Source organism: Gavia stellata, chromosome 10 (assembly GCF_030936135.1).
Source record: "Gavia stellata isolate bGavSte3 chromosome 10, bGavSte3.hap2, whole genome shotgun sequence".
Taxonomy (NCBI): Eukaryota; Metazoa; Chordata; class Aves; order Gaviiformes; family Gaviidae; genus Gavia; species Gavia stellata.
In genome coordinates, this window is record NC_082603.1 from 6,179,043 (window position 1) to 6,201,768 (window position 22,726).

The window sequence follows — 22,726 nt, forward strand, 5'->3', positions numbered from 1 at the left end:
AGCCCTCTGACTCACAAGTGTGTTAGCATGCAAATAGAAAGGAGGGAAGCGGCTGTCTGCTAGAGGTGTGTGGCAGGGGATTGGGAAAAAAGACAAGCTGGGGAGGCATCCACACTCCTCTTGCTACGCTAGATATCTTTTAAGGGAAAAAACTCACACAAACAGAAGAATAAAATCCAGCTAACTCAAAAGCACGTGCTAACAAGCACGACTTCAGACAGCTGTGCAGCCTTGCGTGAATTGGTACAGGACACAGGTACAACATTGGCACCAAAGAGCAACCAACTCTCTCTGCAGACAGCACAGACACTAGGTGCTTTTCACTGAAATTACTGGTGTATATGAATGAATAAAATAAAATCCACATATACCAGCAACAGATTTCCCAACCTGATGATTTGCAGCTTTGGTTCTCGAGTTTCCTTCTCAAACCCCTGAGGGTCCATGGGTGACCATTGACAACTTGCTGACAAGCGGTTTAAAGTCTCAATACAGTGATCTGCACCTTTACTAGGAAAGTGAAAGGTCAGCAAATAAAAACTGAAGATCAGTTACAGCTTTTTTTCATCGTTATAGTCATAATTACAGTACGCTTTTAGCATACACAAATGACTACCATAGCACTGATAAGCTGATTAATAGAACTGCACAATGATGTCGTTTAAAAATAATAAAATAATAGATACAATTTTAACTCAGCTGCTGTACCGCATAGATATGTACACAGCCCTTAATTACCCTGTGTGTCAAGTTCCACTTACAACTAACAATATTTATTTTAAGACTTGTTCACATGGCCAGATAGGCTTGCAAATCTTTTCCAGAGTAAGCTGATCTGTGGCAACCACTCCAGGACAGTTCCCCATGCATTCCCAAGGTTACGCCCTGAACACACAGATTATTATTTTGGAGTAAAGAGTACCCACAAATGGAGCAAAGTGCAGCCACAGTGTGTCCAGGAGGAGAGTCTATGGCTACTGTTTTGATGTTACAAAGGAGAGATGCTATTTGTCCTCTCTCTCATTGGACAATTACTATACCACGATGCCCTTCATCTTTCTTAAAACAGCACTAGTAATTTGTATACCTGCAACGCTCCTTGCGTAGGATGAGCAATCACGTGGGGCCTTTGCACCAGAGCACAGAATTCTCCTTTTCAATCCGCCTTACTTGCTTTGCTCTTGCAGAAGGAGGTGACCAGACTTAGACCCTGCCCCAAGAGCACTCTTACACCTAACAGCACTGAAGCAGTACACTGTGCTTAAACCTCCCGCTAAATACACTAAAGGAGCTCCTCTAAAAGCTGGTTGAGCAGCACCACACATCCAGGAGCGGAGCCGAGTTCTGCTGTCTCCTCCACACCGGCGCTGCACCACCAGATACAACTGAGGACGAATAAAGTCTCCGACCAGACCAGCTTGCTACTCCTGGCACGGGGAACACTGAGGATGCCATCCACGGCACAGCCACAGGCGAGCACGAGGTTGGGGTGCAATTCTGCAAGGCTTGCATTCAGTGCCTCCCCTGCCCCAAGAAAACCTCCTTTCCAAGGCCGGAGAAAACATTGCAAGGAAAAACTCTCCCCGTAGGGGAAAAAGGTTTTCCTTTGTTGCTCATCCTCTGCAAGGAAAACTTATTCATGTCTTCATATATTTTAAAGCTAGAAATGGATATTATAATCACGTTGCTGACCTCCTTCATAACAGTTATGTTATGAATACACTCCCCTTCCTTCACTTCATCACTCAATTAAAAGCCTACATTTTAGGCAAACTGTTCCAGTGGAAGAAGGCTGTTTTCAGACTGAGCCCCAAGCGCTGGGTATTTCCAGGGGAGCTCCAAAATACTATACCCCCACCCACTTTGAAATGGCCTCTGGCTCTGAAGATTTAAGTAATTCAATTACATAAATGCCCCTTTTCAACAAAGTGGAGAAGCCTGTTGCCTTTCTGTATCCCCTTGCCCACGGCAATCGCTTACCACCTCTTTTCCAATGTGCTATTAGAGCTAATTATGAACAATCAGAGAACTCAATGGCTGCAGCTTTTCAGTGACGTTAGCGAACCACCCTTTTGAAACTGCAGTACCACTGTTTAAAACAAAAAACCCAGGCGCTAGACCACTGCAGTCCAGGAGCGTGTGGCTATTCCCAGAACTAAAGCGGTTTTGAGCGTGCTGTGGGAAGGAGTGGAGCCAGGCGACCTCTCCTCCTGCTCTCCAGTTGTGTGTTTATCAACAAAGAGCAATAAGTTGACTCTTGCAGAGCCTCTTGATCCAGAGACTGCAAGTACTTTCACAATAGATAGTACAAAGGTAACTAAAACAAGGCAGCAAAAAGCGAGTAAGGCACATCTATAGGTACGGTGAACTGGTATGACTTGCTCCAGGTCATCTAGCAGAGCACTACCGTGACCGTCTGCTTAGGGCAGCTAAATCCTTTAGCACACTCCAAGAGAGCCAAGATGGAAGAGCATTTATTAAAAAGGTAATGGAAGAGAGCATAAATCTGTCGTGCTGTTTGACTAACTTTTTAGAAGCATACTAAAACATAGGCAATTTAAAAAAAAAAAAATCGGTCTATAACATTTCTCTCCTTCACTACCTGCTCATAACCCTCTAATCCCTAATTTATTCTTTATCTCTTACGCTGCCTGCATGGAGGTACTGCTGCAAAATTGAACAAGACAGAAAAACACCTGAAGACCTGAGTGGTGGGTGGAAATCGCAGAGGCTGCTGGCACGCCGGGCGCTGGCAGAGCTGCTGCATGCAGCCTGTGAAGGGAACCTCTACCCCGAGCACATCGCTCTGAAATAACAGCACCGCTGATTCAAATCACCAGAGATTCCCTTACACTTAACCCACCGTTCTTTATAGCCTACGCATTAACTGATAGCGCATTTGGTAATGTATAATAGCAGGCGCTGCGGTGTTTATGGCCTGTTAGGAAGCCAGAGTTTTTCCCTCTCCTTTTTTCTTCTGGTTGCTCTTAAAATTCCTTCTACTTTTGCTTTGGATGTGAATTCTTACAGGGTAAAGGTCAAAATAAAAAAAAAAAAAGAGAAATAAACATTAGGTCACAAAGTCTTGAAATGTTATTGCAATTTATATATGGCTGAGAATAAAAATGTGTCTGCCGTCTCTGGGAACACACCTACGTGTGAACAGAGACCTTTATAAAAAATTCTCCTTTATTACCTTGGTGGGGGGAGGGGGGGAATCAAAGATTGATTTTCTTTTTATGGCTATTATTAACCTTTTGTTACTGACCAAAAATAATCTGGTTAGAAAATGTGCAATACATCAAAAAGAAAAAAAGAGAAGAAGAATTTAACAGAAAATTAATGTTCAGGGAAAAAATAAGATGACTGTCCCTTCAGCCTTTTCTTCTAAGAGACTTTACCTCCACAGAAATGAGACAAACACCAAAGAGAAGTGATTTTTCAGACTGCTGTGGCAGTGCAGCATCCCAGACAGAACCATCTCCCGGGCTGCCAGGGCAAAGGGGACAGGCAGGTGTCTGATCTGACTCTTCCCCAATTTCAAGGCAAAGCTGTTCCCATATGTATCCAACACGACACTCACCAGCGCTAACTGAAAGGTGATGGTCCGGTCTGACAGTGGGGCACGCAAAGCTCCCCCGTTTGTACTGGCTCCACTGCCCCTCTTCTATGTAAGGAAAAACTCCTATAAAATCCATTACAACTGAAACCCCTGAGGTCTAAGCACAAAGATACATGTCTCACCAGCTACTGCGGAGCCGTGCTTCCTAATACCCATCCCACCAGCAATTCTACCCAGACAAGGGCAAGAAAGACTTCTTTACAACAGTTTCATGTGTGTGTAAATATCAACCCAGCTATCAACACCTGTGAACGCTACAGGTCTGCTGACAAGCCTGCAGATTGCAACTATGCTTAAGGTCCACCTCTTACAAACTCCCGAAGCATCTATTGCAAGGCTGCTTAAGATCTCACCGGTAAAAGCTAGCAAATTTGTCAGCAGAGGTGTACCTATGCCCAAATCGGGCAGGAGAGCAAACCCAGTAAATGCCACGCTGGTAAAGAGCAGTCAATCATAATTTGACAGAAATATGTTAGACAATTATTTCTGAACACGATCGCATTTACACAGGTCAGCCCTTAATTACAACAAGCTGACAAAACTAGGAGCGTTGACTCACGAACACAAGCAGGCTCAAGCTGGCTGGTTGGAATAAACCACTTGCAAAGCGGTTGCTGAACCAGCACAGCTCACAGCCTGGTCTGTTAAGGTGCCCTAAAACTGCTGCTAGTTAAGCTCAGACACAGGGGCTGCAAACTGCAGTGGCTAAAAAGCTGCTTTATGTTCAGTGAAGTCAAATTGTGCTAGAAATGGTGACCCCCCAAAGGGGCGAGGTGGGTACATGGGGATGGAAATGACATAAGCCATTTGACTTTGCCCTCAGCCAGCACCGAGATCCTGCTGTAGCTGTCACATGCCCACCATGCCATGACCTGAAGCATCACCTACCCCTGTGGGGTCCTCTGCCGAAAACAGGCATTTTTTGGATGCTTTTCTGCTAGGCAAAGAGGGATTCTCTTTCCATTAGTCCACAAACTTCTGAGAGAGTGTTATGAAAAATACGTTGGAGAATGCACTTTGTGTAGGAACCTACCAAACACCTCGTACGCAGGAAATCCCTCTTGCCATCAGTAAGTCATACTGGAAGCCACAGCCAAGTGACCAAAAAACATTATTGCAGGGAGAATTTTTATCAGGAGCTGAAAAAGGCCCCTTAGGATTATGTCATATGACTATGTATTTCATGCAACCAAATTCTGCTATTTTTCCCAGGTTACCTTTTTGGATGTTGTTCTCTGTGATAAGTGCCCTGACAGAACTTGCTATGGAGTTTTGGAAGAATTCAGTTTCATGCAAAACATTTGGTCAGGAGGCTATGTAACACATCAGTCAAATTCAACTTTTTATTCTTTTCTTACCTGGCTGTTAACGTCAGCAGCATGCTGTAACAGTACTGAAACCAGCTCCTTGTGTCCTCTGTCGCACGCCCAGTGGAGCAGAGCCCGGCCCTGCAACGTCCAGAAGAAAATTGACAAAGCCAGCCAAAAAAAAGTGCAGAGAATCACAGTCTTGCTATGAAGCATTGAGTACCAATAACAAAATTAACACAGACTTTTTAAAAAAACTACACTAATATTAGTATGTAACATACTATTACTCCTGACTTGGACTTACAGAATAATGCTAGAAATGTTAAAAGTGACACGTAGTTCAATTTTTCATTAATTTAGCATCAAACCCACAAGCCAGAAAAAATTTAGAGGGGAAAAGCAGCAAAGCATGAAAAACAGGAGCCATAACACTCTTTGTTTCCCTGTATAGACTTGGGATTTTAACACCTCTGACTTTTCTGGGAGCAAGGACTTACAGAGCGAGGGTAAGATTTTCAATGCTGCCTGTCACTTGGACGCCAAGTCCCCACAAGCTCATTCCTCTGGCAGGTCCAAAACACTCAACCCAGGAGCCCGGCCTCTGCTGCAACAGATGATTAAAACTGGGCGTCTGGGCAGGCATCACCCGCAACCGTCCCCCTCTCAGCTCTGCAACATGGACTGCTGCATCCATGCCTCCAGCCCCTCCCAAGCCTCCGTGGTTTTCTTCCCGTCCCCTTTCTACAAGTCTCTGCACACCTGAAGTCTCTCTGCATGTCTCTGCCACCACGGGAGGGGATGCAATGGAAGTTCAGATCCTCCTGCCTGTCAAGGACATGGGAAGTTGCTAAGGTCCCCTCTAAGGGCTAACCACGCACATCTGAACACCCAGCTGGCCTCGGAAAGGGCTATGGAAGTAGTGAAGCCAAGCTTTTGGGGTTGGGTTCACGGGTGCCGCTCCAATTCTGGGCTAGAACAGCCAAGCCTGAGAAAGGTAATGCTTGTTTTTGCAACAGGACATCAGAGCAGAGCTGTGATACAGTTTCATGCACTTTAACAGCCCTGTGCTGAGGCTGGAATGCTTATCTTCTTATAATGCAAAAATGCATTCAAAACAGTAAAAGAGCCTTTTGACAAGCAGCTCTGAGGCATTTTCTATGAACTACAGAAGATTTTGTATATCGGCAACTCCAAAGAGAAAGGTAGCTCAAAGTAGTTTGAGATGGAAGGTTTTCCTTTGTTTACTACGTACACTTAGTAAATTAAACTTACTGTTAGTATCAGTCTCTCCTGATGTAGGATGGCATGTGGCACACTTGCAGGGGATTCCTTGGAAATTACCCTGCAGATAACCAAGAAATCATCCCCCAAGCTGTGCCACCGTCAGACCGACCTGTGTTTTCCAGTGCGCTACACAAAACAGTCCCAGACCTTCACAGATGGAATCAGTGAAATTAGCCCACGCTTGGTTATAAATCTCTCGACAGAGCAGTGGGGAGCAAGGTGAGCAACTCATTTATCTGCTAATGGGAACTGTGAGCCAAATTTCCCGACCACTGTGCCAAAACTGGAGGGTCAGAAGACACCTGCAACCGAAGCTCACGTTGCTTCTGCTGGATATTCTTGGGCAGGGCAGGAGAGGTAGAACATGATTTTGAGTAAGGAAAGGCGATCTCAGACACAAGGCATTACGCTTTTTAACACACTTTTTGACCCAGCAAGTGATTAATTTTTGTAACACATAATTTTAATGTTACACTAATTAACCTTGAATTAGAATGAATTTTCTGACAATGACTTTCTATGGAAGCACTGATGACATCCATAGGCCATTTCATGATTAATGTTCTTGCACTCAACACCACTATCAAAGTCTAAAAGGGGGAAAGAGTACAATTTAAAATACTTGGTAAACATGGAAAGATCTTTAATTCATGTTTAGCATCCTTAACTCATCTCTGGACTGGTAATTACTTAAGAATTAGGATTTCAGTTGGACAAATAATACCAACTTTTGCGCCACAGATATTTATTTCAGAAGGGGCATTTTATCTCTAATACGCACACAAGCAATAAATACTTCACCGATTATTTCAGGTTCTTTATATGTGTGTATAGGAACAATGCTGTAGTTACACAATTGTAATTATTGTGCAATTACAGGACAAAACAAAGGCATTTCTATCCTTTATATCTGTGTTACAAATTAGTAGCTATAATGTGTTGGTTTGCATTTGTCTCTGGACAAGCAGAATCTCATTTTATTGGTGCTGAACTTGGCTGAGACCAATAAAGGAAAACCAACAGTCTGGGAGAGGCAGTGCTGCCAATTTTGTCAGCTCAGGGGTACTGCAGCACTGTGCAACTGGTCCCTTCCCATGACGCTGGAAGGCTGGTTCTGCTGCAAATGTTGCCTTTTGAACAAGACGAGAAACTGAAGCCTGATCGTCTATAGTCATTAAAAATCTCCTTGTGCTATTTGCAGGAGTATGGATTTCAAGTCTTGGGCCAATTCCACTTTGGGTAATTACACTCTGCTTACCTATATATTTTCTCTGCAATTCTAAATGGATACAATATTTTCCAATTAGCGCCTTAAATGGTTCTGCATTGTAATTGTGCACTATTAAAAAGCTGACACGTTCCACCCAAGGAATGTCCGCATCCTTGCAGCATGCTGCGCCCTAAACACAGGGTGTAAGGGACTTCGCAGACCTTCTGTGCAAGAACACACCATTTGATGTGGAAGTAAAAATACCTGCAAAAGAATCTCAATCTACTTACTGTATAACAAAAAGCATTGCTACGAAACTTGTATTTAAAACAGGACAATATTCACTACCATTTGCATAGTATCAGGCAAATTAAAACGCTCAGGGGTTCTAGCTAATGTACTTCGGCAGATATACAGCTACAAAGTCCACTTGTTTCCCATGTCTTCCTTAAAGCAAACCTTAGCGATAAGACAAACTTATACTGAATGTACAATCCACTTCTTTGTATAGCATGGATATCACCTATGCACATTGAGAAATTCTTTAGTCTGCACAGCTGCTACTTTATATCAGCATATAACATGTGTTTGCGTGTTTAAATTAACACGGCAGAAATCTTAAGAGCCACAGATTGAGCTTTCCCAAAACACTTCCCATATGACTATTTAATTAAGCAGCGACAGCCTGAAAGCAACACGAATAATTTCATATAGGAAAGCACTGCAGTAGTGAAGTCTTGACAAAATGCAATCAAACATCAAGGTGCTCACTCCATGCAGTTCAAATACACAACAGTTGTTGCAGAAGTTACTTGAGAGGATGCGTTTTCCCCTGTCTTTGAAGTATTTAATAAAAAAAGCATAAAAATAGCCCCAGTGCACTAACCCTGCCTCTTAAATCTTCTGTGCTTTGCTGGGATAACCGCTGCCAGCTTGGCCAGCTTCTGCAGCAGTTTCTCAAGCCAACAGCACATCAATTTTGCTCAGCTCCAAGTCACAGGGTGTTCACAAACAAAGCACAGGACAGGGATTTGTCTCGGATATACCGAGTCTCAGCAGACAAACGGATGGGAATGATTTTCACATCAATTAGCCAGTGCAGAGAAAGAGGAGAACAAAGCCAAACTGAATGGATGCGCTACAATATTAAGCTATACTTCTAGGCACAATGTTTGCAGCTGTAATGGCTGTATACCAATGAGAGCCACTCTAACTGTGGCAAGTGTTTTATTACCAGTAATTAAGAAGAGATATATATAGAACGGCTACATCTCCCCATGATAGCAAAAATAGTGAATGGGAGAGCAATAGTTGCAATTATACAGGTAAACTTCAGACTTGATTTGGAAGTCAAGCGCTTTCAGAGCTCTGAAACATTTGGGGAATTTTTTCTGACGGGAATAAGCCTGTAGATCCAGAAGCATATGATCCTTCTTCAAACCCTTTTTTTTCCCCCTGTCCTTTCCTTGGCAAGCTGGCACCAATTTGGCACTTGCTGTCTCAAAAGCACGAGGATCGGGGACCAAGCGAGCATATTTTCAGACGCCTTTCATTAAAGTTTTGGCAAGGGCTTCAATACTGCACACAGGTAACATGTTTGTTTACTGGGATTTCTCCAACAATTAAAAAAAAAAGCCTCTACAACCTCCAGAGCCCTTGGCACAAATTACAAAAGCAACTCATCTATGCCTTTGAACAGTTCCTGGTTTGTTAAAAGTTGAAAAAACACTATTCTCAAAAAGGCAGCAAGCAATTCATGCTACCAGAATGTGCCTGTGGCGATTTCACAGCCACAGTCCATTTCTTATTTCATTAGTCCTGCTGACATACGTAAGAGAAACGGGTTGTTTTAGTCTGTGCTACTTCTTCTAAGTGAATGCAAGCTATTCTGTTGAACTCTGGGCAATTTAGATACAGTAAATGGAAGCTTGTACATGATTACTGTCATTAGATTATTCGTTTAATTCTAAATTGAAGTTTATTATATCCAAACTGTTAGCAGGTATGGTGGCTTGAATGCTGTACATGAAGATCTTTATATTTTTTAATCTAGGGGAGGAGACCGCTTACGCTTCAAATGTGTTCAAGCGCATCTATCTAAACCCCAGATACTTCTATTGCCCTTTCTGAAATCCTTTTGCTTTGAGTAAGTTGGCTTGTCCCCATTTTACAATTTTTATTCTTGATTGCTTTTCTCCTTTCGCTAACTTATTTCAGGTTTGCATAAAACGAGGGGATACAATTAGATACAGTACTAACGCATCACGTGGAAATAAAATCTAAACACCTTACAACCTCAGTCAAGTCTTTATTGTACAAGGAAAAGCTGAGCCCAGCGTCTTTGCAGTTTAGCACGAGACTATTTGGTGCTTCAGTAGATTTCGTTCCATAACAAGTTAACTCTTTGTACGTATCCCTGCTGCCAATTTAAATTTATATGCATTTAAATCAAAGGATTGACAGCATGCATTATGCTCAGAGGGCTAGGAGAGGCTTCTTTTGGATATGGCAGGATGTATTTATACAGTAACACTAAAATAGTTTATAAAAATGACAAGATTATGCTTGCATACACTTCACTCTACCAAAGGGCTCGGTCTGGGTTATCTCTAGTCTAAAACGGGTTCTAAAACTTCAATCAACCTGCACGATATTGGAAAATAAGCTACCCTCCAGACTGTGAGGAACACATTTGGATACCAAACAACATTGGTAATGGTTTCAGCTCCTTAACACAACATGAAATAAATATTTATTTCAGATTTTTCTTTTTGGTATGCTAATTGTTAGGGGTTTTTTGGACCAGTTAGAGTCAAGCCTAAGGAAGCCAGCACTTGCCAAAAAAAAAAAAAAAAAAAAAAAGGTTCTTACTTCCCTGTTTGAGCATTTGCTGTGGTAAGCCAAAATCACTGAGGCTGTGAGAATTTCATCTATGGGGAAATTTTGCACCAGTGGGAATCTTTCCATGTGCCTTTCATGGGTAGGCAGGCTTTTCTGTGTCCTGTCTGTGCTGAAGCAATTCCACACTCTGCAATAGTCATGTGCTAATACCCGTTAGTTCTGAAATAAGTCTTCTTTTACATCAGAGACTCATGGATAATTCCCAAAGAGGATGTCACCTGGCAGTTTTCAGATCTGGCTCTAAGCATTTATGTTGTTAGAGCACCAAAATATTTCAGCCATCTTTCACCAAATATTTTGATTTTTTTAAAAAACAAAATGTCTTTGGCTGACAACAAGCACATTTGTTGCTTGAACACAACAGAAGGTACGAGCTTCTGAATGCTGCTAACTATGAAAGAGCATCTTGCCAGTGGAAATGAAGCAATGCTAATATGATGTTATTGTACACTTACTGCAAGCATGTGATCCCAAAACCGAGCTTTTATTAATGAAAGGACTCCAGCTGTGTTCTGTGGGACTGTCCTGGACATTTACTTCTGTAACCTGTGCTCAGTAGAAGGAGAGATGGAGCTCAGAAATGGCTCTGTCACAGTGACTGTGTGGCACTTGACAGTTTCAGTTCATTGAATTTATGATGTGAAATTCCAAGCCTGATCGTGAACACCCTCCCTCCTCTCCTCTGAAAATTAATTCACATGAATTCCTGATTAATAATAAAAGGCCCTGCCATCAGCATTCAGAGCCCCAGCCGGGGCTGTCATGGCTCAGAGGGCAGAAATCTGCTTAGAGCTACAAGAGAACCCAACTGAATTTGTGGCGTCTCAGTCTATGAATGTGTAAGCACTTCATCTGTTCACCAAAACACAATATGCTGGAAAGCAGTGGGCAAAAGTAGCTGTATGTAGACAGACCACGAGCAGGGCTAGGTGGCAGCATGCAAGCATCAAAACCAAGGCGATAAAGCTGGTACCACAACACTTCCTGAAGGATGAACAGGGAACTGTCCACACCAGGTGTTTACTTTTACCAAGAAAAGGATCAAGCCAATTCACAATTTTAGACACTTATCTTTTTCTTGAGGTTTCTGGCAATGCCTGTATTATCTCCCTATGGGGAAATTGTGTTTTGAGTCTGATGAGCAGAGAAAGACTGGACGATGTCACTGCTTTTGTGAAGCTGGAAAAGCCAGTGTCTCTCATTTACCCTCCACCTGGGAACGATGAAAAGCTGATGGCATGGCAGAAATCCTACTTCATCCGTGAACAGAGTTCATCCATCAAAAAAGCCATTTCCCTCACTTCCTACTTCTATTTGACCACATTTAGTGTACAAGGTGGGGAAAGGGGGGTATTCAGAAGATCTTATTCTGCAAGTGGCTGCTGGCGTTGCTGAAAATAACATAGAAAGTAAGTTTCTGGTATGCTACAGCACCACAGTTAGTACATCCACACTACTAGAAATCCAGTGGAAAGCTATTTTCAAATAGACTATCCCTGTCTCAATGACCAAGTGTTTGTCTAACTGTTGTAGCACCTTGTTAGAACAATCCTAACCAGGGAATTTTGGAAAGGAGTGGCACTGAATTAATACACCAAACAGTTAAAAGATTGATGGTATTTTCTCCATACCTCCTCATCTGTGACATTCACATCCACTTTTTTTGATCGAATGGCTTTGGTTACATAGTCAATGTTGTTTTCTCTGCAGTAATCAAAAATGTTCTTGTCCTCTTCCCTATTCAGGAAACAGAAGCAAAAGAAGCACCGTGTTACTGCACAACACAAAGGCTACGTGCACATCATAAGCTCTAACTTTGCTACAGACATTTCAATAGTATCACTGGACTGAAGCAGATGCCTAGTATTGCACATGCAGAATAATACGCTTTTTTCCCCAAGGTAAGAGACAGAAGATCCTGCTTCCTAGAAAACAAAGGTTGTTTTTAACAATATTATGCCAGGGCAAAAGTCAGCTTAATCCTGTGAACTGGCAGAGGAAGTCTATACAGTTAGCCAGCAAAAACCACGTTCAAGGCCTGGTATAAATCACTGCAATCCCACAGAAGAGAAAAGGCTAAAGCTGCTCTTCTCCCTGCTATACAAACTTGTAACAGCCACTCTGGGTCAGATCAGAGGCCCTTCGGATGCCATCCATCTCAGACAGTGGCCACTAACGGTGGCTTGGAGAAAAAAAGCAGACGAAACAGGACACATGCAAAGTTATCTGTTCCTGGTTAGATCCTCCCAGCTTCAGAAACTCAGTGGCTTAAGGATTTCTGTAGCTAGAGGCTGCATCCAGATGAGTATATTTCCCTTTTCCAGGTCCTTTTTCCACTCTGTTCTGCTCTTTAACCCATTCATACTCTTGGCTTCTCTAAAGGACAAGCTCTACAACTTAGTATTCTGGGTGGAAAGGAGTCAACAGTGGGCAAGTACTTTATTTGGCGGCTTTAAAACAGGTGCCTGACATTATTGGGCACTCTTTGGTAGGTAATTGTTCAGGGATTTGTGAAACCTTCGGTGTTTGTCTTGGAACCTGGTCACAGGGTTTGGTTGGGTTTATTTCTTTATTTACCAGCCTGCAGGTGACCCCATTGCACTCCTTTTTGTACTGATGGTGTTAAGACAAAGCTTGACCATGATCTCTGCTCAGAGCAGCAGGCTGGCGTATGCAGAGGGACCCACACGTGTCTGTGCCAGGACACCACCATGTCCTCGCTCAGGCCTGCTCGCAGGCAAGAAAGATCCACAAGCTGTGGTGTCACAGGTGCTTGAGTTACACCTATAGCTTCTTCTAGAGCTAAAAGCAGTACTCTGGCTTCAGACATCTTAAAACTTCGGTTCCTACCAGCCAAACAGAACCTCTAGTGAAGTTAAGACATTTCACAGATTCTTAAAACATTACGAAAGAGTTTTGTATGAGTGACTGGAGCTACAGCGCTTCGTGGCAGTTAAAAAAAACTAATGTTAGGAATCTTTAGCAATGGGACAAAGCAGAATGAAGACATTTTTATCTTGCTGTATAAATCTGCACCCACGTATCTCATGATGGGAAGTTACTGACACCTGTATTGCTGAGGTAGTACGTCTCTCCTACCGCCCATGCTGGTACGCCAGTGGAAAGCTTCTTATTCCAACACAGCCAATTTTTCTACGGAAAGGGGGCTATGCCATACCAGCATGAGGCACCTTTACAACAATACCTTTAGGTATAGATACACTGATACAACTGCATTGCTAGTGAGGAGTAAAGAAAAGACGTTATTGGTTTACTTCTAGAAAACCAAAAGCCTGCATACTGCCCTCTCTTTCTAGTTTCCAGATGAAAACGATGGCTCAAATGAACAGCGTTGCTATAGGACTTGGCAGCTTCACAAGAGTTAAACATAAAGCAGTTGCCACCCATGACATCCCCAGTTTTCAATTGCCTCAACGTAAGATAGTCTGGATGTTCAGCACAACTCAGACCTGACAGCCTCAAAGGAAATTCCTTGTAAAACGGGAGGTTGCTGGAGCAGGTCAGACCCAGTAGGCAGGTCGTTCTGCTGTGGGCCTTTCAGGCAGGAGAGAACAGCCTCTGCAATGCAACAGGACAGTTTGAGAACTGATCCCCCCATGCTAAAAGGCAACAGTACTCCTCCTATTCATCCACGCTGCTCTTGAACCTCACAGGTTGAAGAACATCAAAGCAACGAAAGTAAAATCTAAATGTTATTTGCATTTCTGAGCAATGGGTTACAAAGAAAAAGTGATGCTCTTTGACCTGTAGTCCCAAAAAAATGAAAATACCAATGCCACTAAGACCATGTCCCCAGCTCCCATCAGGACAGCCAGAGCTCCGTTACATAACTTTGTCTTTTGTTAGGCATCTAGCTTACTAAGTTACATGCTAATTCTTCAGACCCCAAGCATCTCTTTCCTTCCTCATGCCAGTAAAAGGTGGGAAGAAGTGCTGACACTCAGCTCCAGCAGTAGAGTGCTGCTTTCTCACAAGAAGTCACTTCCTCTGACCTATCTTTCACCTTGCTCCTTTATTAGCACCGTTCTCCCGCACATCACCCCTATTCTTTGTATGCAAGCAGTCCTTTCAAAGAACTGAGTTGCACCTTTCGAGTAAAGAGCTGGGTGCTGCACAAGATTTCACACTCCATGTTTAGGCCTAGGGACATTACAGAAGTCTTCCAGTTTCTCAACCAGTCTCTCAGGAACTCATTCGTTGGAGGTCTTGTCTGCTCACTACACACAAGCTCCTGGGAACCAGATCACTGCACGCTTTAGATGCAATTGAATTCTGGGCAAAAAAGAATCTCATTGTGGGATTAGAAAAGGCAAAAGCTTATATTGCTCGAGATGGAGCTTGACAGATTCATGATGGAGGTCATGAGACATGCCCGCCCCTACTAACAAGGGCTGATTTGACATGCTGGGAAGTCCCTCCAGTCCTACCTTATCAGTCCAACCTCTCAAACACACCCTTGGCTGCTGAAAGCAGCCTTTTGGGTGAAGCTGCTTTTTAGACAACACCGTACAGTAACTTGGTTCCAGCAGCCTTTTCTCCACTGCACAGCCACACGCACTTTATTTATTACGGATCGCTCTTTCTTCCGTAGGACCACAGCAGAGCCCAGTCTCTCCTTGCTAGAGAAGTCCACAGCCATCCTCAGTTACTCCCAGATGATTTTCCGTGTCACAACCACGAGTTCAGGCTGTGCCCTCCATCCCGGGCAGCGATGCCACCCACTCAGCCTGGGAACCAGCATTTCCACCTGCTGCAGAGCCCGGGCGGCTCAGCCCTGCCACACCTCGCACGGCAGCACCAGAGGTACCAGAAGGTAGATGGTAGTGATAAAGCAACTGACTGTGCTCCACAGGGAGCGTGCTGCAGGGGCTGCACCCGCGGAGAGGGGGCACGTTAACAATGACATACCAAAACCAGGCGATCTTCCTACCACAGCCTCCAGACAAGACTTCTACAGTCTTTTCCTGAGGACATTATTGTCTGTAAGGGGGAAACAACCTGACACAGCTATTTGGATATGATTTAGCTTTTCTGGAATAACCACCTCTGCAAATGCTCTACATACACCCCTTCCAAAAAACCACTTTTCTTTCAGAAGTCTCCACAATGGAACTAATCCAGAATAGCAATTTCCCCACCTGAAGACAAGGTTTTGGGAAATTTCGCCTTTCTGTTCTGCATTTATTTCTCAAGCTTTAAACCATTCCTCTGCTCCTGATGACCCTTTCAAAAAAATTAGCATATATTATCTCCAACTTCTCTGTAAAAACTAACAAAGAGAAATGAGCCCTTTCCTGAACAGATTTGAGGGAAGTCCATACAGTCCTAACAAAGACATTTTACCTGCATACAAAATAGTCATGTGAAGCTGCACTCCAGACATCTAAAACAATTTGATCTAGTCATGTGTCAAAACCAGGAAGGGAAACTGAGAAAAGAGCTCAGAGGAGTTAAAACCACATTTCTGGAGGGACTAGTACTAGGGAAAAAGCTCCACTTCAATGGTGCGAATGGAATAAAGGCAAGTTACTGTTATTTGCCAATGTTGTACTCAAAACCACACAGGACAAATAAGAAACATAGATTGAAAACCTTGCAACTCAGTTCCCCCCCACCTTTATTTCACATGTGTGTATGTGTACATACTGAATAATCCCTCCACTGTAGTAGCTGTAAGAAAACAAAAAGGATGCAGTATTTTTATCAGGCCAGTTCCCAGCAGGAGTTTACACTCCGCATAAAACTGGTAAGAGTCAGCAGCAAGGCCCAGAAACTGGTAGAAACACTCTAAAACCAGACAGAAGCACATCAGAAATAAAAAACTAAGTGACACTGCAAAGACATTGCTCAGATAATGTTGGGGGGGAACCCCATCACACTTCTATCAGTATTTTCAGAAAAATCCCAAGTAAAAATAGAGCATTCAAGACATCTTCAGATGGGAAAGATGACAAAACTCAACCTAATGGAGATATGCACAGTTATTTAAAACCCATAGCTAAAAGGAAGACTTGGATGCAATTTTGTTTCCACATCAGACTGTGTGATATACAAGCACCGGTTCTTTTCATTGCGCTAAAAAGGAGTCCAAGTCAGCGACCACTTGACTGTCAGTAAAGGCAGCGAATGTGTTTACGTCTATTTCCTGAGGATGGTCAGAAGGGTTTTTCTTCTCCCTTGCTGACACATGTTCAACCCCCAGAGCTATTTTCTTCTGCTCTCCTCATCCCCAGTAAGAGATGCTAACTCTGATTTACTGTTGAGCTGAAGCATATCTGTTGCCGGCAGATAACACATGGGCAGCTTCTTCCATCCTTGAATAAAAGGACGTGGAAGAACTTAAACCAAGCCATCTCTCCCCAAGCTTGGAAGGCTTCACAAGCCTTCTTCATAAGCTGTCCAAAATGCATGTGTGGAGCCAACAGTTTTTACACAGCTCATGGAAAAGACCTGCTGCCAGTTAATCAGGTTTCACTTCCTTCTTACCCAGAGTGCTGTAAACCTCCTTGCTTTCTGAACAGCCACCAAGACTGCCAGGAAAAAGGGTACAGAAGAGACTTGAGATTCAGATATTCTACCCTCGCGCAGAGAACATCCTCCAGGTTTGTCCCGTCCCCTTCCTCCCCCCCCACCTCGCAGGTTACCTCCAGCACAAAGCTGTGGGCAGAGGGCTGCGATCGGGTGCTACTTTGGGTGTCCTCTCCCCTTTTCCCGGGGCTGGTCCAAGCCACGTCCCAGCGGACCTGCTGCGGAGCGGCCCCGGGTGCCGCTAACAGGTGGCTTCACCCGTCTGCTTGGCACGGCGCTGCTGAGCGAGCGGGAGCGCGGCGGAGCGGAGCAGGCGGTGCGCGGGGAGCAGAGAGACACTCGCAACACTTACTGTTTATGTCAAGGCCCTCGGCCCCCAAGGGACCCATTTTCACATAATCTATAATTATCTCTTCGCTTTAATCGCCTCGTCACTTCTGAGGCTCTCCTGGGCACAGGAAGAGGAAAAGCTCATTAACTGAACCTTTTCTCCTCTCTCCAGCCACCCATAGCTTTTAATTGCTTGGTGTTGTTATTATCTATCAGTGCAACTGGGATCATTTTCATAAGAAAGGGTGGTGGGAGGGAGGGAGGCAGGAGTGGGTCCCTGAGGTATGCACCACAGACAAACCTTTGCTTTCTCAATTATTTATACCAGCTGAGGTTTTACAAGCTGAATAAATCCATAACTCAAGTTTATTTTGAACCGGCAGGCCGTCCCGGGGGAAGTGTTGCCCACTTGCCGGCACGCTCGCGTGCCGTCCTCAGAGAGCAGCCGGGACATAGCGAGACATGTGTCATCCAATTCCCCACCCGTCGCCGCGCCGCCGCACGCACTTTGGTAGATTAGCGGCGGCAACGGAGAGGAGGCGGCCGTGAAAACCCCAAATAAGAGCCACCACCGAAGGATGCGCTCTCCCAAAGGGGAGGCAGGCCTGAGCCACGCCACCCCTTTGCACAACAAAGCAAAGCCCCAAGAGTCACTGCTCGAGGGACAATAGAGGGGGGGAAAGCAATAAACTTGGCAATCATCTTGAAGTCAGGGACTTGCCGGCTAAACATCACCAGAAAAGCATCCATTTCTAACTAACACTGACCTGAAAAAACCCAAACCCCAGCTGCCCGGACCCGCAGGTGTTTTGTTTGAGACGCGCCACGGCTGAGCACGCTGCAGGCTGCTTGGGCTCCGCACAACCAGGAAAGCTCTTCCGCAGGGATTGCACAGCCCAGCATTTATGCGAGCGACAAACATCTGCGGCGCAGCCACCCAAACGCACGCACAATACCAGTACAAGCCCGTAATTCCCAACACGGCAAGGATGCTGGCTCCCACGCCTCTGCAGCTTTGCGCTCTTTTCCAGCGCCGGTGTTCCCGGAAGCGGGGCTGGAGGGAGAGAACAAAACCCCAACCGTGCTCCGGAGTGCCGGGCTCATCTCAAAAGCCCTCGCCGCTCCGAAGCGGCATCCTTGCAATGGATGCTGGAAGTAGCTCTTTAAAATTCAGCAGCCTTTGTGCCTGACCACACGCAGCGACCTCTGGTATTTTCTGCCAAAACAGTTCATTTGTCTCGCACAACAACTAATCAATTCCCGAGGCCATCCATCACGGGGGCTCGCGCGAGCCGGCCCAGCAGCGGGGCCAGATGGCGGCTGCGTTAGTGGGATTAATACAATTCTGATAGATTACACGGCATCAGGCGGGGTCCCGAATACAAGGGGTGCCCGCTCTGCACGCCGATCCTAAACAGAGCCCCACTCGCAACTGGGGTTGCTCCCAAGCATTACGGGAAAGGGTGGAAGTTTCTACCAGAAAAGGGCTTCTTCAGCATCCCTCAGGACGGCAGAAGTGTAAGAAGCATAGCTCAGGGAGGCCTCCCTGCCCACCAGTGGATGTCGTTCCCATCCCGGCACACCGAGGCCGCGTGGAAGCAGCCCACGGCAGAGCACAGGAGGGCTCCTCCAGTGGAAGTGGCAAAGGATGTGGACATCTGGCAACATTATTTCGCATTGTCAATCTGCCAACTCAATGCTTTCGTTTGCTGGAAAGACTTACGAACTGCCTCCTCCACGCCCCCGCTTTAAAAAATATTTAAAAATAACTTTAAAGTTCAATTTCCAATGCTATGGTATTTTTGGCATCTCACTCAGTTTGTGTCTTAGATTAGATTTATATTGGTGACACATCAGTCAACCTCATCTCGCCGCTTATTTCCCAGGTTTGTGAAACTGTAATTATAGCTATTTGATCATGAAAGAGCTCAACTACTACTGCTTTTGTTCTGGTAATAAGACCAGAAGAGAGACGTAAAGCTTTATGTAGCAGTAAAAAAACCCCACCACTATACCCAGCCTGAAATCACAGGTAATTTCTAAATCCTTCCTTCCAGGGGAACCTCCAAGCCCCATCATCAGTCACCAGCACGCATTATTTTTATGTAATGCCCGAAGTGAGGTAAGTGATTTGCAGAGAAACACAGAGGCAGAGCACTGTGCTAATACATTCTGCAACTGCTCCCCATTAGTCACTGGGGGTACTTGAGCTCTTTATTGCCGGGGTTTATTAATGACTCCTAATTGATGACCAGTGCCCAGCACCCCAAAGTAAATAACTGCTACGCCTCATTAGCTCAAGAGACCTTTTCCTGATTTGAGGATTGATCTATGAACACACAAATTGCACTGATTTAACTGAATCTCTTTCTAAATTGATTTAATTAGATCGGTATAACCTGTTTCTATGGATGCGCTTGGATTTATTTGGAATCAGTGCAATGTACTTCTGTGAGCCAAACTGACCATTTCTCTATCTTGTTCTTAAAGCAGAAACATTTGAGAGAATTAGTGATAAGGCAAAATCAGCCCTGGCACCATCCCGGGTCCTCCTACTTCCGATCCACCTGACTTTAGGGTAGGGTATGGTAACTCCACTTTGTCCAACATTTACAGATTTGCCCCTTAAAACCCAAGCATTTAATTCCACAAAATGAATGTAATCATTATTTATGCATAATTTTAGACACTCAGTTTGAAAGCAATGGCACTGCTGCTTTGCTTGGTAATTTACTGCTGATGGTAAACTAGTGGTTTGCACTATTTAAAACAAGATCTCTCATCTTCCTATTACATAGCAGCAGCTTGGAGGAGGTTACTCGTTCGATAAACTGTTCAAAAGCTTCTGGTAAGAATAAAATAAAGTGAACCTGCTTACGTGAACCTTCAAAACTCTGCACTTGCACCCTTGTCTATCTTCTGGTGCAAGGCGAGGTTGCGACGATGCCGGGCTCCAGGTACATTAGACAGCCTTTTCCTGCCTTTGCATCAGCGGAATCCTAAAGGGCACATGGTAGGCTGTGTTTGGCAGAGTAATGCCTGCTGAGAAATTGCTTTCAGCAGTCTGTCAGAACCCAGGGCTGATGAGGACTTGAGTTTTAGTTTTTAGCACACAAAATAAGGGCTTTTTTTGCTTATTCCAGGCTTCCTTAATATGATCCTGTAACTAGAAAATATTTATCCTATCAACAGCCCTGGGAAACAGAGACTAAAGTGGTTTGATTTATATTGCAGTTTTTGCAAGCTTGTTGTAAAGCTTCAGTAGGTCCACCACAGACAACTGAGTCAATCAAATAGTCTGCACCAAAATTTATTTTCTCAGATCTTAGGTTTTGAGGTAGCATACACATACACACTGAACTTACAGCATGGGACTTACCCATAAGTATCAATGTATTTAAGTTTACGCTGGCTCAAGCTGTTAAGTTTTCTTTCCCCTTAAACATTTTCATTTTCTTCCTCTACAGAAAATGCCTTATATTTTTAAGATGACATTCTGTTTGCAAATGCACTGAAGTATTACTGAATGCTAACCTTATGTTTTTGTAAGTAACCACTCACAGCCTCAGGAAAGTCAATCTTCTCGGGTGCGTGGTATTACTATCAAACCAATTCACTCCATGCGCTAGATAAACTTGGATGCCAAGTTGAATGTCTAGAGCCATCCTTCTTTGGCTCATCTGCTTGCAGATTTGGTACCCATGCAATTTTGCTGTTTGGGGATATGCTTTTGCTATTATTATTATTATTATCACTGTTAGAGATGTGCCTATACTTGCACACAATTATTCCCTGTTCCCTGTAAGAGAATGAACAGCAGATGAAAGCCATAATAACATGGGCAACTGCACCGAGAAAGTTGAAGCTGTACAACCTGCATGTGGGTGAGATTACGATGGCACTTGCTTACTTCTTATCTTGCATCTGAAGACACCAATGCCTGTGAGCCAAGCTGTGCTAATGGACCGCATGAGTTTCCATTCTGCCAGCAGAGTCAGGAGACTTCATTTAACTCATTTTCAGCAGAATCACCCTATTCCAGGTGTGTCAGAGCTGGAATGCCTAGCACATATGCCTACAGCCTCATTTTGTAAAGGACTACAGCTATGCTATACTAAACATACAGCACATACGTTCCTCATGGTATGTTTGGAAAAAATGCATTCAGAGCTGTACTTATCTTCAAGTCCTGCACAAGTCATGTTCTCATGGAAATGAAAACAAAAATATGCCAAGGAGATTTAGACTAGTCAAGACAACCAGAGCAAACTGTTTTCCTGTATATTATGCTGTATTTCATATCCAAGAAGGAGCACAGGCAGGACTTAGGATAGCCAAGACTCTGAAAGCACTGTAGGACTAAGCATAGCTCATACTTCGCACCCAACACTGGGCAGCACTGATATGTTTCACTCCTGAAAGAACAGCTCGAACAGGATTTAAACCACAAGGTCAAACTATGAGATCAAGGATGTTGGCTGAGACCTATGTTGACAGAGCAGGGAAGAAAAAGGAGCTTGGGGCTAGCAGAAGTGCTATTCCTTCAACAGTGTGTTAAAAGCAAGGTCATACCTGACCACCTCTGGTCAAGGTCCAGGCGCAAGTTAAAGATGCGTTGGCTCTCCATGCGAGGCAGAGAAGGCTACTCCTGGCCAACTGTTCCATCTCGCTATAAAGCGGATTGCAACATTGAGGGAAGTGCTCGCACTACTGCCAAGCACAAAACTGCCACCCTGTTTGCTTACTCAGGACACAGCCATATCAATTTCTACCTGACCTCCTTGCAAAGGGTTTGGAGCCACCTGCTCAATATTTATTTTTCATTAGTTTGTGACAAGTCAAAGAAATGCTGTGTTAGAGTTTTAACACTTTGGGAAAGCTCCCAGCAAGCTTGGGAGGCTGTGTGCAGAGAAATCAGTGTTTATCTTTTAATTTCCTGTGACTAAAATGATGCAAGACATTCAATAAAACAAATGGGATCACATACACATAAATGGGTGACTGCAACATGACAGCAAACACTGCTCAAAAATTTAGTCTTCCCTGACTGTTCATTTTAACTAAAAATACAATGCTGTATTCTGAAAGATCCTCTGGGCAATCATTTAGGTATTGGAGTTAATATTATACCCATGATTAGTAGTCTGGAACAGTAAGAAAACCAACCAAACAAGAAAACCCAGCTGTCCTTATTCAGTAGCTAATGTCACTTACTACTTGCACCTTGACAGTTTTTAAATAGCAGCCATTCTAGTTCAGTAAATGTGTTTCTGCTATGCTAGCCGCAGAAGCTAGAAAAAATTAATTTGATATAAGGTACAAACTCTCCCTGAAGGCAAACACTGTCCAACATTAAAACCTTCACTGAACAGTCCTTAATGAATGTATTGGTAAAGAAATAACTATTTGAGAAAGGTAGTGTCTGAATAGCTTTCTGTTAAAAATATCCAATACTACCTTTTTTTAGCCATATAACTGAAAAATGGGAAGCCTTGCCCTTCCCCCACATCTTGCGCTAGG

General features: G+C 44.0%; 1 protein-coding gene across 1 annotated transcript in view; it reads right to left on the reverse strand.

Annotated features, from left to right (window-relative positions):
- ACBD6 (acyl-CoA binding domain containing 6) overlaps nucleotides 1-22,726 on the reverse strand; it is an 88,214-nt gene that overhangs the window by 38,664 nt on the left and 26,824 nt on the right. Inside the window, exons 5-6 of the mRNA XM_059822091.1 lie at nucleotides 11,959-12,064; nucleotides 4,981-5,070 (exon numbers count right to left, since the gene is read on the reverse strand). Of these exons, the coding sequence (XP_059678074.1) occupies nucleotides 4,981-5,070; nucleotides 11,959-12,064 (196 nt within the window). The remainder of the gene's footprint in view (nucleotides 1-4,980; nucleotides 5,071-11,958; nucleotides 12,065-22,726) is intronic.